The sequence below is a fragment of the Protopterus annectens genome, chromosome 14.part0 (genome assembly GCF_019279795.1).
Source record: "Protopterus annectens isolate FY-2018-M chromosome 14.part0, PAN1.0, whole genome shotgun sequence".
NCBI classification, from domain to species: Eukaryota; Metazoa; Chordata; order Ceratodontiformes; family Protopteridae; genus Protopterus; species Protopterus annectens.
In genome coordinates, this window is record NC_056748.1 from 1134026668 (window position 1) to 1134042289 (window position 15622).

At 39.0% G+C, this 15622-nt stretch overlaps 1 protein-coding gene across 1 annotated transcript in view; it reads right to left on the reverse strand.

Moving 5' to 3' along the window:
- RPP30 (ribonuclease P/MRP subunit p30) overlaps window positions 1–15622 on the reverse strand; it is a 347672-nt gene that overhangs the window by 323174 nt on the left and 8876 nt on the right. The window contains exon 2 of the mRNA XM_044056927.1: window positions 14013–14071. Within this exon, the coding sequence (XP_043912862.1) occupies window positions 14013–14071 (59 nt within the window). The remainder of the gene's footprint in view (window positions 1–14012; window positions 14072–15622) is intronic.

Consider the following 15622-nt stretch of genomic DNA (forward strand, 5'->3'; position numbering starts at 1 on the left):
GGAAGTCTTTCTTATTCTGAGGAAGAGAGGCATGTTCTTTCTAAGTGAGGAACTGCAAACTGTTAAGTGGAATTATTGTACTTACACAGGAAAGACAGAGGAATTCTTCAAGTTGTTACAAGCAGTGTAACACTCTGCTCTGTATCTAGACGAAGATTATAGGCATCTAGGGACTAAAGGAGCAGTTTCTTAACTTTACCAATAGAATAGAACATGCTGGAGGGACAGATTCATCACCCAGAGACTCCCTATGCTGTGGAACAAAATCCCGGTACATGTGAGGCAGAGCACCTCGCTGGCCTTGTTCAAGAGGAATCTTGACCAATGGATGGGGGATCGCAGATATACCCCAGGGATTACTTCAGTGTCACTGCTTGACAGAGGCACAGCAAAATAATAGGCATAGTTTTATTCAAACTAAAGGGGTGGCGAAAGCCAAATAACTATGGGCTAGGCTTATAAATGCCCTTGGGCAGATAGCCTAGTATGAACCTATGAACCTATGAACCAAGGTGAAGTGTCTGCTTTTTACTACTGTAATCATTTTGTTCAAAGACCTTGCTGAGAAAACCTGTTAAAATATTGGGTGAAACAACTAATTTCCACTTTATGTTTGAACTCTGTTTACTTTTTTTTACCAACAAAGCTTTATTTGTTCTTAGAGTCTGTGCTTAGTAGGTGCAAAGAAACATCAAAAAAATATGACAAGTGTTGGAGAATGTTGGCAATGTTTTCAATACCAGCTACTGAAAACTACCTAGAAAATGCAAAAGTTGAGTTAGAGCTCTATAAGTTCTTAAAGGGGAAGTTGAACTCCCCAATGACAGAGACTCACACAGTTGCCTTTTTTTTTTTTTTTTATAAACTTGTTTTCTGTATTGGACAGAACTGTGATGCTTGCAAGGATGTGCCTAACATTGTGAATGAAAAGAAGTTTTTTTTTTCAGTTAGCATAAAGTTTAACCCACTAACTATGCATACTGCAACTTCATAATCTTATTTATGAGGGCACCAAGTATTGTGACATATGCATTAAGCCATTAGTGAAGGTCTGCCATAAATCACCAATGAACATGTACGAACCTGCAAAAAAATAGTGCAACTGCAGACATTACCCAGCTGCAAAATACTAGCCAGAAAATGTGAAGCCTTGCAGAATCCAGTGCAACCTTACAAGGAGGGTTCACTACCACTAACAAATACCGTGTCAGTTTGCAACAACAACTCACTACAGTTTAGCCACACGTAGTCATTGTACACCTGATATACTTGTGCAGAGGAAGGGAGCACTGGATGCTACCAAGGATTCAGGTAGCAATCACCTCACCCACCACTGGAGGAGCCAGAGAGGGGAGGGTTGTATGCTCTCTAGGGCCTTTTCCCTGGTGGTGATCATATAAACCACCTCTCATGCTTCAAAGGTAGGGGTGGATTTGCTTGAGGGAAATGCCCCTTGTAGGACCTAAGGTATGTCCTTTGCAGTCAACCCAATACATGTTCCCCACCTTACAGCCAGCAAAGTGTACAAGGCAAAACAAAAGAAAAACTAACCAAGGCAGAAGAAAACAAAACCTTGCAGACTACCTTAATAATTGTCCTGTCAAGCTTGACCTGGTGATAGAGAGAACGGGACAACTGGCTGAGAGGAATCAAATCTCCAGGTAGACATAAGGGGCCAAGAGAGTTAAAACAAATAATGAAAGTGAAGTTAAATACCTTTGTACATACAAAACTCCCACATTAGAACAGAAAAGAACTGCACCCAAAATATTCAAAACCTTCATTAATGCTGTTCTTCTTCTCTATATGCATCTCACTTTCTGCAGACATTGAAGCAAATCCTGGCCCAATTTTTACAACGCTAACTTAACTGCAGCTTTCTCCAACTGCTAAAAAAAAATGAACATAAGTTTCTCGAACATAACCACTGAACTTCGTACCTGGATCCAACTCTAACACCTAATATCACAGCAATTACTGAAACTTGGTGAAAACCCCACACCTCAGATGAAGTGACACTAATTCCATGCTACAATGTGAGGCTGGATAGTCTTACAACAAAAGGAAAAACATGTACTATTTATTCCAAACAAATCTCTACAACTTCTCACTCCACAGTCCTTTCCTTTACCTCTGCAGAACTACTGCCTGCCACCATAATATTTAATTAATTCTTACATTACATTACTTCCATTTATAAACTTAAAATAACAGCTTAATTACTTCCATTCTAGAATAATTTCTTGGCTCTCAAATACTACTATTCATAACACAATCTTATCAGGAGAGGTGATTAACACAGACTGGTTGAATTGAAATCAACAGCAACAAATTACTCCAAATAATCTTTTTGGTTACTCATGAAGATACCACTAGAAGTAATTAACTTTGACACAAAGTATGTCTGGATACAAAGCAATGAAACACAATATCCTATCATCAGGCTTACACACCGAAAGTCTTAGTAATCATCACCTCAATTATCTTACCCGAAGACAACAAACTTTAAAAGGTAACATTACATACAACTAGGTGCACAGCAAAAACATTTCAGTGATGACACCAACAAGCTACTCAAATGACGCTACTAGCAACACCTAAAAACACCTCCACTGGTAGTCTGCCCCTCCCCCATTGTTTGAGACTGGGATTGTGGGTGTCACCTCAACAGCTGCAAACATCAAAGCCTACACCGCCAGGCCAGCCCTACTGCATGCACTGCAACGAAGGCACCCTAGCCGAGAATCAAGCAGAGGGAACCTCTTGTGCTGAGGAGACAAGATTACTTGCTTCTACTGTGCCACTCCAGTGGACAATGCCATTGATTAATTTAACACATTTCTACGCATACTCAACACTGCTGCCCTCTTTCTCCAGCACAAAAAAGGTAAAACATAAATTGCTTGCTCCGTGGATGACTGCAGAGATAAAACAGCAGCCTGAATTAAATCTTGAACCAGATCCAGTAAAATACTCCTGTCTAAGGAAATTTGAGGAGGAGCAGATTTTCAATTTTCCATTTCTTTTTGACATGGAAAATCAGGCCAGCTGTGTTATTAACAGCAGCAGCAGCAACTTCCACAAGGGCAGGTACAGCATTCTGATAAAACAAGAAAACCCTTCTCTCATTCCTCTCCCAGGAATGACAAGAGTGGCTCTGCCTTGCCCACTGAAGGGACCCCACACCAGCCTAGCTTTAAAATAGCTTTCCTGAACAGGAAATTATTGAACAAATTTATGGAGGCTCCTCCCTCCAGACGAAAAGGAACTTTTCTGTACAGCAGAGGAACAGCAGAAACCAACCACTGATCTTTAAAAGCCTCAGAGAGGCAAACTCTTTGGTGGCAGGAAAGCTCTGAAGGGCTTGGCGCCAAAACCAATCATTTTAATCAGCTCACCTCAAACTGACTGATGGTTTGGGGGGTGTGGAAGGTGCCCCGAAGCTTTGGAAGCTGACCAGCTGTTATATCCTTGGCAGTATATAACCCATATAGCCAAGGCTACTGCAGTAGTGATCAATAGGATGAACATATGATTTTAGCAAAGCACTGAAGAGTAAATATTCACCATATGCACTGCTGATAAGCTGTGTTTTGACAGGAGTTTAAATTTCTTGACATGGGGTGTACGGTCATATTGAGGAGCTCATGACAGCTGGCATGACCCAGATACAAGTAAATAAACAGATGGAATAACAACTTATTCCACAAGACTGGCTTGAAACCTATCACCCCTATAGGTTGCAAATGAATGGTACAACTTGTATCAGAATTAAAAGTAGCTTAGCTTCACAATCTACTGACAGCCACTTGTAGTTTGTTTGCTTTCAATTTGGTTAATACATGCAGGCTTTAAAGATCCAGACAATTAATAGATTTAAGACTAGGGGAGCCTGACCTTGCCACATACATAAAAACTACTTGTAACTTGTTTGGCTGGTGCCATCCCGATACTGTCTCACTGCCACTGATGGAAAACCACCTGGGAGTTGGACAGAGAAAGCGCTTAAGAGCCAACATTTCTGTCTTGGAAATGCAAAGTCAAATATATACTGTACATAGTTTAAGTTTAATTGTAGAACAACTCATAACTATCAGCAAAAGTTAAAAATCTATATGGCTGGGGTTAAACAAACATTTTCAGGGGTTTATCAGTACTGGAGAGATAGACAGCAGTCATCAAAATGGAGAGAGGTAGCACGGAAAGCTGCAAAGTACAACTGCTAGAGGGTGAAATCTTATCAGGGCTTAGGGGGGGGTGCAATTAGGCTGTAGAAGTGTAAGCATATATATAATTGTTAATAAAACTCCATGTATGGCAAAATAATAAGTGCATGATGAACATAAACTGACTAGGTTAAACGTTATAACATGGAACGTCAGTGGTTTGACACCTGATAAAGCGAGTTAGGGTATTCAGTGAGGTGAAGACAGACAAGGCAGCTCTTACAGCTTTGCAAGGGATGCATGGGGGATGAACACAAGAAGTTAGAAGTGGTTCTGAGTTATTAGGAAGGGCTAGACAGATGAGGGTATAACAATTTTAAAACAAAATAATTTATCCATGAATGTTATAAAACAAATTAATGGACAAATTAGAAGGTATGCAGCTGTGCAAGGCAATATCCCAGGAAGTAGAACAACAATGGCTGCATTCTATTTGTCCCCGTGTAAGACACTTGTGTTTTTTTAGAAAAGTATAGATATACTTAGGATTCCAAGTGGGGATGTTATTAATTTTAGGAGACTGGAACACAACTTTCACAGAGGAAGGGATAGAGAGAGTGCAAAGATGACAAAAAGGGAAGAAATGTTTGGCTTGTTGTTGAATGACGGGATTAACTGATCAAGGCAACATTAGATCATTTTTGACACACCAAAAAAATACTCACTTTTCACCAAGACACAAGTGTTGGTCTCAAATAAATAAAGTAGTCACACTAAGAGCATAAAAAAAAAAAAACTGTGGTCAGTCCCAGTTAGGATATCTGATTGTGCACATATGTTGACCATTACTGCCCTCCTACAGGAATCCCACAGACTGAAACACTTGCTATTTCCTATATATTTAACTAAGGACCACTTTAAGAATTTATTAAAGCAAACTGTTATCACAAAGTCAAATTGCTGCAGATGTATGGGATACAATAAAAGACAAACTTAGAGAGAACTACAAGCATTTCATTAACCAAAACAGGGAGAAACTCGGCAAGAGGGTAATGATCCTGACAGGCTTAAAAAGCTTCACAGAAAACTCCTGATTATCTGTAGTTGAAAAAATAAATTTCAGAAAGCTTTCTTCAGAGATATAGAAACATGATGGCGATAGGATACATTTACAGCAAGCAGAAGTAAAAGGAATATACAATGTAAATACCCCACAATTTAAAAAAAAAATTAAAAACATTTGGTCTTGCATATTGTCAACTATCAAGAGCAACATGGTAGTTTAACCAGAGGAATCATAAAACAGGAATTCAGGGGGATAATTTAAGATCAACCAGTGGGAAAAATCTCCTGATACTGACTGCATAACCCATAGAGTATGGAGATTAGTGAAGGATGCTAAAAACACAAACAAAATAAGAGTTAGGCAGAAGGGTTAGTAGTTACTATCTACAAGGACGGAAGGAAGAAACTCACAGCTTGCAAATTCATACTGCCCCATTACAACATTAAACCATTACTACAAAGTTTTTATGGGCTTATTGGCTAGGTATTTCTATGAACTATTGTCTCAAATAAGGCACTTAGATCAACAGGGATTCAAAGGGTATCAAACTTATGGTAATCTAATCTGTACCCTTATGACAATGCATGAGGCACAGCAGAACAAACTTCCAGCAGTGGTAATATGGTTGGATGCGAAGATAGCATTTGACTAAGTTGAGTAGTCTTGTTTCTAGTATTAGCAGAAGTTGGGATACCAGAAAGTTGGCTTCTACCATTGAAAGCAATTTATGAAGAGGCAGCAGTAATGGTCAAAAGGATTGCCACATTATAAGAGCAAGCTGCACTAACTAGAGAGAGCAGGCAGGGATTCCCACCCACCCAATTATTTGCAATCGACTTGGAACCCTTGGTCCAAGATATACCAGAGATTCCAACATAACAGGGATTCAAATAAGGAAATTTAAATTTAAAACTTGCCTTATAAGCTGACATTAATCTGATGATAACTAAACCTGAAAGAGTTCCCTCCAGCTTACTAGGAAAACTGAACCATTTTAGTTTATTGTCTGGATATAACATGAACACTGGGAAAATCAAGGCAATTAGAATTAGCATGTCAGATACCTCTAAAATACAGACTGTGGCCCCACAAATCACAATTTTTAGACAAGAGACATACTTGGGGGATGTACGGTTAAGAAACCATTATAATGGCTCTCTAGCCGACTCATACGGGGACATTTTACATGTCAGTCAAGGCTAAGTACAATACTGGAAGAACTTGAATTGCAGAGTACAGGCCTTGACCTGACAAGTTCTTCCTTCTGTACTATATTTGGGGCAGGTCTTTTGTTGAGCCTCACAGGCTAAGGACTTAACTAAATTCTGTAACTGGACAGGACATTTCTTATGGACTTGAGAACAGCCAAGGGTAGTCTGGTCAAAACTGGTCCTATCAAAAACCAAAGACGTGTTAGCAATAAGACAATTAATTGCATCACTGCCCCGAGACTGCAGTTATATGCCAAATGCTAATCCCAAACTTAAGATTAAATGCAAAGATACCAAATAAAAATATCCCTGGTTAACAAGACATATCTACTAGAAGCTTGATGGGATAAGAACTTGGGGAAATGATTACAAGGCATTCTAATGGAGCTAAAGCAGAACATTGCAAAATTATTTGAGGAAAAACCTGAACAAATGGAATACAGATCTACCGTCATTAGGAAGCAATCAAAATGACTGACAGGGAACAGCAGCAGGTGAATGGAGAAAACAGGGAACTACGGATAAGTAATGAGAGAATGTGGAAGGATACACATCAGGAATGTAATCTTCCTCATAATCTGGAAAAACATTATGGAGAACTGACGTGAGATTAGTAACACTATCTGGGTTACAGCAGACAAATCAGACTATCAACTGATTCAGACACCTAATCTTTGGATACTGAACACTATACAAAACAAAGAACTTGAGAACAGTCTCATATCTTATTTATACCACAACATGAAGTGTGAGGCAGGCCAATAAAAGAAAAATGGAGCATGGAATGGGAAAATGTGTTTAACAAATTAACAGACAAGCAGTTGCAAGAAATCTGTGTACTTCCTGGCAAAGCAATGAAGCAACAAAAATTTTCTACCTTTGCATGGGAATGTTTACACAACTGTTTTTGTATGCCAGCTAAATTAAAAGCCCACTTATTCTGCACAGTCAAGAACTTGCTGAAGGTATAAATGCACATGCAGAATGGGAAAATGTTTTGGTCCTGTGAAGGTTTGTCCTCATTAGGCAATCCATTAGTAAAACAGTGGCAGGAATAACAATCTAGAACTCAGGAGGGAGAATTTCCTTTTGGGATACTGGACATACAGTATTACCATCAATAACCCTAGCAGGGAAGGGGGGATTAACATAAAAACAAAACACAAAAACAACAATGGGGACCTGATATCATTGACAGAGGAGAGAAGACAAGATGGAGACAGTCATAACAGGGAAGAAACAAACATTTATAGATAGATGGCTGCCATTTATTTTATTTATTTTTTTTATTTTATTTTACATTTGTTGACCGGGCTAGTCTAGCTGGATATATGTCCATTTTCAGTAGAGGCCCGGGGAGAAAAGCTCCATGTGCAAAACAAAACAATATATGATAGACCAAAAATAGAATAGAACAAAATATAATAAAAAACATTTTAAGTATGGTCACGAAAAAGTCTACAGAATAATAGAAAAAAACATTTAAAATATGGTCATGAAAAAGTCTACAGAAGAATATATGCAATGTATACTTTCGGTAAAGCAGTTAAACAATGATGATAATAAAGAAGTAAATATGAAGAATTCAGTCACAGGATTCATAGTAAGCAGCTTTAGAAGGGAAGGGTAGTTGATGCAGGTGGTTGTAGGGAGAAGAAGCAGCGGTTAGTCAGGGATAATACAGGAACATAACCAGTGTTTCTTCAGATGAAGCTTGAGCTTCTTTTTGAAAAGTTTATGAGAGCAGAGAGTTGTAAGTTCAGCGGGTAGAAGATTCCATAGCTTACCAACGGTGTTACAGAAGAGGGAGTCGCCTGCTACATTGTTAGCTCTGCTGGTGTTAAACAATAGTTTATTAGCAGAGCGTAAGTTTTTAGGATTATGGTAGAGGGTAAGTAGGCTTGAGAGTATAGGAGTATTAGTGGGTTGATACATTCTTTTATGGGCAATAGTAAGCTGTGAAAAATGAAGATGCTGCAGAAATTCTAACCAATCGAGTTGTATAAGATTTAGACAGTGGTGAGCTCGGAAAGGAGAGGCAGCAGCAAATCTGGAAATATTATTACAGGATACAGTCAGCTTGTGAATGCTGGTTTTAGAAAGGTTTGTATAGATGGGTGAGGCATAGAGTAGAGTCGAAATGAGAGGAGTTCTGGCTATAGCAGTCCTGGCTGTTGGAGTAAGAAAGGGTTTGATTCTATAGAGGGATCCAAGTTTCTTGTTGACTGTTTTTATTGTACTGTTAATATGTGTGTCAAAGTTGAGGTTATTGTCAATAGTTATTCCTAGGAGCTTGGTAGTTGGGTCTGGAGAGATAACAGTGCCATTGTTAGATGTAAGTGTAAATTCTATGGGGGTGGACTTACATGTTGGGGAGAAGAGGAGTAGTAGTTTTGTTTTCTTGGGATTTAGGAGGAGACAGCGGTTTGTAAACCATTGTTCCACAGTGTTAAATGCGTTCTGGGTTATGGTTTGCAGTTCAATTTAAGAGGTAGCGGAGCAGATAATAGTGGAGTCATCTGCATACTGAATGCAGGTAGAATGAGGAATTGCTGACTGAAGATCATTAATATAGATGGAAAATAGGAGTGGCCCTAATATGGAGCCCTGAGGGACACCAAGGGAGATAGGTAGGAGATTTGAAAGATTATTGTGCCAGAGTACTGCTTGTTTTCTGTTAAGGTAAGATTTGAACCAGTTGATGGTTAATGGGTCAAGGGACAGAGATTGCATGATATGCAAGACCAGCTGGTGATGAACCATGTCGAAGGCTTTGGATAAATCAACGAATATTGCAGAGGAATGAAAGCCGTTGTTACGATTATTGTTAATACAGTCTGTAAAAGATAGCAGGGCAGTGGTGGTACTATGGTAAGGTCTGAAGCCATGTTGACAGTTAGCCAGTAGCTTATTTTGGAGAAGGTGGTTTAGAAGTTGTTTCTGAATACATTTTTCCATAATTTTTGCCAGGGGAGATAGCAAGGCTATGGGACGAAAATTAGAGAAATCATTTGAGTTCCCACCTTTGTGTAGAGGAATAATATAAGAAATTTTCCAGATGGTCGGGATATGTCCTTCACTAATGGTTCTGTTGATAAGAATGGATATAGGGTAGGCTATAGATTTGGCTCCTATTTGAAGGTATTCTGCTGGGAGTTGGTCAGCTGAGGGGGTGGAAGGTTTAAGTTTTATTAGAAGAGAACAAATAGTAGAAGTAGACACTGGTTGCAATAGAAAGAAAGGAGGTGGATTTACAGAAGAATTAGGCAGGTTTGCGGTGTCTGGTGTAAGATGGCTAGCAAGAGATTGGATGGCATTGGTAAAGAAGGAGTTAAAGGAGTTGGCAGTGTGAATGGGATTATCTGGGTTGGAGCCTAGAGGGTTGGGGGTGACTGATTGTCCTGGATGAAGAAGTTTGTTAATGCTGTTCCAGAACATTTGAGGTTTATTAAGATGGGTTTGCTGTATTTGGAGGTAAAAGTTATTTTTATCTAGCACTATGGCTTTTTTAGTATCATTTCTTAGTTGTCTGAAAATTAAGTGATCTAATGGGTTTTTGGTAGAACGCCATTTCACCCAGGCTTTGTTTCTCAGATGGATTTTATGCCTTGAAGTGTTTGAGAGCCAAGGTGCAGGTTTAGCTTTACATCTAATAGAACGTAATGGGGCATGGTGGTTCAGGATGGATAAGAATGTGGAATTAAAATATGCAACAGCTTCATCAAGTGGAAGATGTTTCAGTGGTGACCAATTACATTGTTTAAGTTCTGTAAGGAATAGATCGTGGTTAAAATGTTTTTTGGAGCGAACAGTTCTGGCAATGTTGGGATGAGTAAGGTTGGTTTTAGATCTAATAAAATAGGTTAGGGAGTGGTCACTTAGATCATCTGGGAGGGTCCCTACTTTGTAGGTATGTAGAGGATTATTAGTAAGTATCCAGTCCAAGATAGTTTCTTTGTTGTTGGGTTTGTGAGTTCTGGTAGAGGAGTTGATATAGGTTAATGTGGGTAGAAGGGTATGAACTATTACAGGACTGCCAATCAATATTGAGGTCACCTAAAATTATAGTTTCCTGAGGGAGGTTGATAGTAAGCCAGTTCAGGATATTTTCAAGGGTATTAATATTGTTTCCTGGTGGTATGTATAGGCAGATGACATTTATAGCTTTATTAGGGTTGACCTGAAGTTTAGTGATAAGTAATTCAGCTTTGTTGTCTAAGCATGGGTTAAGGCCAATGGTGCTAATTTGGAGTTTGGTTTTGTAGAGGATTGCAAACCCTCCTCCCTTTTTGGTAGTATGGTCATTTCTAATGATATTATAACCAGGAGGGGTAACTTCATTATCTTTGATTGTGGGTTTAAGCCAAGTTTCAGATAGGCATAGGATATCAAATTGGTGGACATCTAGTAGGGCATGGAGGTGTGAGATTTTATTATTAATGCTGCGTATATTAAGATGTGCTATGAGAAGAGAGTTTGCTGGCTTGGAAGGGGTTATGGAGCTACTATTAATTAGAGTATATTTATCAGTGGTAGAGGTATGATTAGGACCATGGTTAACATAATTAGAGTAAAGTAACACTCCACTATGAACAGAAGTTATGATAAGTTTGATCAGTTTGTGGTGGATTAACAACTTTGTTTAAAGTGGATCCAACCAAATATATAGTCCAGAACATGGACCCGAAGCTCCAAAGGCTGTGGTGTCTCCATATTCATAAAGGATATGCACACCTCCAGACTAGTAGCCCAGCATAACGCATCTGAGATACTTCAGGTACAACTAACATTGTGTAAGATGGCAATTCAGGTTGTAGCCTGCTACAGGTCCCCAACCATGTCCCAAGACTCTCACTCCACATTCCTAAGTACCTTGGAAACTATTAGGGTGCAGCCCAACACTCTCATACTAGGTGACTTCAACTACCTCTCCATCAAGTGGGAAAACTACTCATGCACCAATACACTGGATCAATGCTTCCTGGACCAATGCCAATTCCAATGCCCTGGACCAGCTCATTCTTACCCCCACTAGGGGAAGCAACATCCTTGACCTGGTTACTGCTAACATGGGCAACTGTTGCTCTACACCAACAGTCAATTCCTCCCTGGTTAGATCCAACCAAAAACTAATCACCATGGAAATCCACATCTCACCCACATCCCCCGCAATGGTAACCACCATGAAAAATTTCACCAAAGCTGTCTTTGGGCTCCTAAAAACAGAGGTGGATAACTTCACAGCACCCATGTCAATGGAAAATAGATGCAGGACTGCCGAATCATACACCAATGCACTGTACGGACACGTAAATAAATGCATGGAACTAGCCATACCCAACAGAACCAAGATGCTCTTCTCCAAAAAAAGGAAGCCAATCTGGTGGTCCCCTGCCATTAATAAAAACTCTACAACAGAAAGAAGAAACTGTTGCAGAAAAAGCTGAAGTCCCAAGACTGGAAAAACACCCTTATTAGCTTCAACAAAAAGTTGAGATTCCTCATCAAAACCTCTAAAGCCAGCTATGAAGGCAGAATTGTGACAGACACTAAAAACAACCACAAAGCCTTCTACAGTTATATCAAGAATCTCCATGGCAATACCCAGGTTTGCTCTGAGTTACTGCACAATGGTACCTCCTATACTGAGCTAACAAATATTGCCAACATACTGGCCGGCAGATTAATTGCCAATTTTATCCCCTCCCCCCCACAAAGGACCAATCATAATACCGGAGGAATGCCAGGCACCCAGCATTACTTTACCCATTCTGCTCCCCAGCAGCATAACGGCTTAATGTATGTCACTTTTAAATGTTGGTTAAGGCTCAGTACACTTCACATACACATATATACACACACACACACACACACACGCACACACGCACACAAAAAGAGGATCATGCCTACACTGTCTCAAGGCTGCACTGCCAACGGCCACTCTCCCTTCTCCCCAGTTCCAAAATGGCTCTTATCTTAGAGAGAGCGAGGGAGAAATATACATCACAACCTTCACACTACAGGCTACCCCTGTGCTTTTTCTGGGTGCCTCAGCACCCCCTCCTTAGTACGGGCTAGGATGCTTCATGCAGGGCTTGATGAACCCAGCTGTTCCCAACAAGCCTATAACTAGCATCTGGCTTGTGCCAAGGAACACTTATGCTGTGACAAACTCTCTCCTCTTCCTTCAAGCTCACTGCCACTTAACCATCCTACTCCAAATGGCAGGCCCAATGTTATCCATGTGGCTACTAATCAACTCCCTATCTTAAGGGTCACAGATGGGGGTTGTCCATCTGCACCAGTAATTTGTATTTGTTTCAGTTTACTTGTTCCTGTAGCAAGTGAGTTTATAACACACCTTTGTAATACAGAAATCCTCAGCCCCTCAACCTTATAAACATTTCGACCCCAAAGAATTATCAAAAGATCATAAACTGCTTGGAAGTGCTTTCTCTGTGGCAAGGATAGATAACTTCCTGATTGCAACAATATGACTTGGGAATGATAAGTAACCTAGATGAATGAGAAACTTCATAAGACAGGCGGAGTGGAAGGTGAATGCTAGTTCACATACCCTGGGAAACAGAGAGGCAGCTTAATCTGCAGCACTGTTAACTCCTGGCAGAGGAAGGGTAAAACTCCACCAGGAACACATGATCACACCAAGTACCGGCTGGCATTACTTTCCTGTATAGCTATGCAGGCAGATTCACTCAAGAAAGTAGTAGATAACATTTTTTTCCAAGTTCAGTGCAGTTTACCTACAGTAAAAAACTTAAAACAAAGGTAATTTTATAAATTGAAATGCACACACACACACACACACACACACACACACACACACACACACTGCTGAACATATTTAAGGTTACTTTCAGCCCAAGTCAGTGTTTGTTAGCACTCTTTTTTTTTTTCTTTTAACGTCTGCCCATAAACTTGAGAATCCTTTCCATTTACAAGGCTGATGATGCAAATCTGATGCAGCTGGTCCACATATAGCCAGTTTGGTCCTTGGTACTTAAGGACTAAATCCACAATTATATTATGGTTTTCTTTAATTGTATCACAATAAAAATGGCTAGCACAAAATAGGTGATGTATCAATCTCTATTTATTGTAGAAACAATAAATAGACACAAAATGTTGCAAACTGGTTTCAGTATAAGACTTCTTCAGTGCAGACACAAGGTTTACTTGTCAAGCAGAAAAATGTATTATGTACTATAAAGTCAACTTATGACAAAGAAATTAAGCCAGCCCCACAGGCTTACTTCGATGACTGTTTGTTACACCAGCCATCTGAGTTTGCGTAATCTGTACCTAGCTCGGAGACTTGCACTTTTCTGCCTTTACAAAGATGCACGTTCTGATTCAGAGTGAGAACTAGTTTTCAATCTTGATGTCAGCTTTGATTACTTACTGCTCATGCTGCTCTATCACTGTGATCAAATCCTTGCTATGCTAACTGCCTCCTCAACTCCCGTTCAGTCTGTCTAACCTTTTTAATTTTATTGTGTAGTTTGAAAAAGTGAAGTATATGAAGGACACAGAAAAAAAAGCACCTACCTTTTTTGTTTCTTTTTCAAAGTTAGCAACATGATTAACTGCTACAGCAGAGTATCCAACTAGAAGACAAAAACACATAGGTGTTAGGTAAACATCTACAAGTGCTTCAAATACAAAATGTAGATCTACAGCTACCAAACACAATTCCCATTGCCTTAAGGATTTATAAGAAAATTAGCAATACTCTAATCTTGTGCTTCTTGAAATAGGCAACAGGTCAAAAAATAAATTACCACCAATTAGACCAGGGACGGGCAACCTTTTTTTAAACCAAGTGTCAAAAAATTATGAGTCTTACTTTTGCAAGTTGTTCACATGCCAGGCAGAAAACATGCAAGGTCTATGGAATATACGACCACAAGACTACCGACTTTAGAAAACAATTTTATTAACCTCTAGCACCTCAGCAAAAGCCTTTACAGAGTAAAAGCAAGAATACATAACCAACCCTTATATAACAAAATGTTAAAAACAATTAAAGCCACATTCATTACAACAAATTAGTTAAAACAATTAATTAAATCAAACACTTCCAAATACACTCTGCATTCAAACCATTTGGTGGTAGAGTGCTGTATTTTAAAATTCACATTGCTTACTTAAAGAAAAACTGTTGTATAAAGAAATTATCCTCACCAAACTTTACCCTACCTGTTCTAAAACTGTACCTTGTAATAAAGCATTACTTTGGAGAGACTGCTTAAAATGCATAGCAACTGAACTTTCTAGCTTTTGTTTTTTTAACATGTCTAATTTGTTAATGCAGTCTAAACTTAAAAGCCGTCTTAGTTTCCCTAATATAAAACAGGTTACAAAGGTATTTAAAAGCATAACTAATACCCTCAGTATTGCATGAAAATGTCTTATTCAAACAGAAAATAAATTTTAATCCTATCAAAAACACATTCTATCTGCTTACAACTACAACATTTACCACAAGGGAAGGTGCCAACATCCAATAAATGAGGAATTGTTTAAGTTATTCCAAAAAATATTATTGCAGATGCATGTAGAGGGGATGCCCTCCAACTTCACAAAAACATACTTTTGTTTAAGACCTCTGGAATGGACACAGCGTTGCAAAAGATGTGAACTCTGTTTTGAAGACCTGCTGTCTACTGATCAGACTACAGCATGTAAGCATTGATACGGCTTCAGAAAGAGTAATAGTACTACAGAAGCACAGCTGACCATTACTAATCCAACTGCACTGCAATGAACTAAGATAAATTAGTATGACAGAGCATCACAGGGCAGACTTGTCAGAAAATAGTTCTTCCCAGCTTGAAGATTATCATTCAAACATAGCTCTCTAATTCAGATCATCAAGGATCAATTTGTATGGCCTACTTGGTTATACTTTATAACTTTTGACATAAGCATATTTTTATGCAGTGCTGGCTTAGTATTCTATCATAATGATCACTCTATATAAATCATTAAAAATCATACTTGCTCAAAAATTGAACATACTACATAACTTGTTTCTACAAAAATATGCCCGCCCCAAGAAAAATATAGCTAGCTCTATCTGACCCACATCGTCAATAAAGTTAACATTTTAATACTGCTTATGTGACAATTCACTGCTTATTTTAAAAAAAACAGTA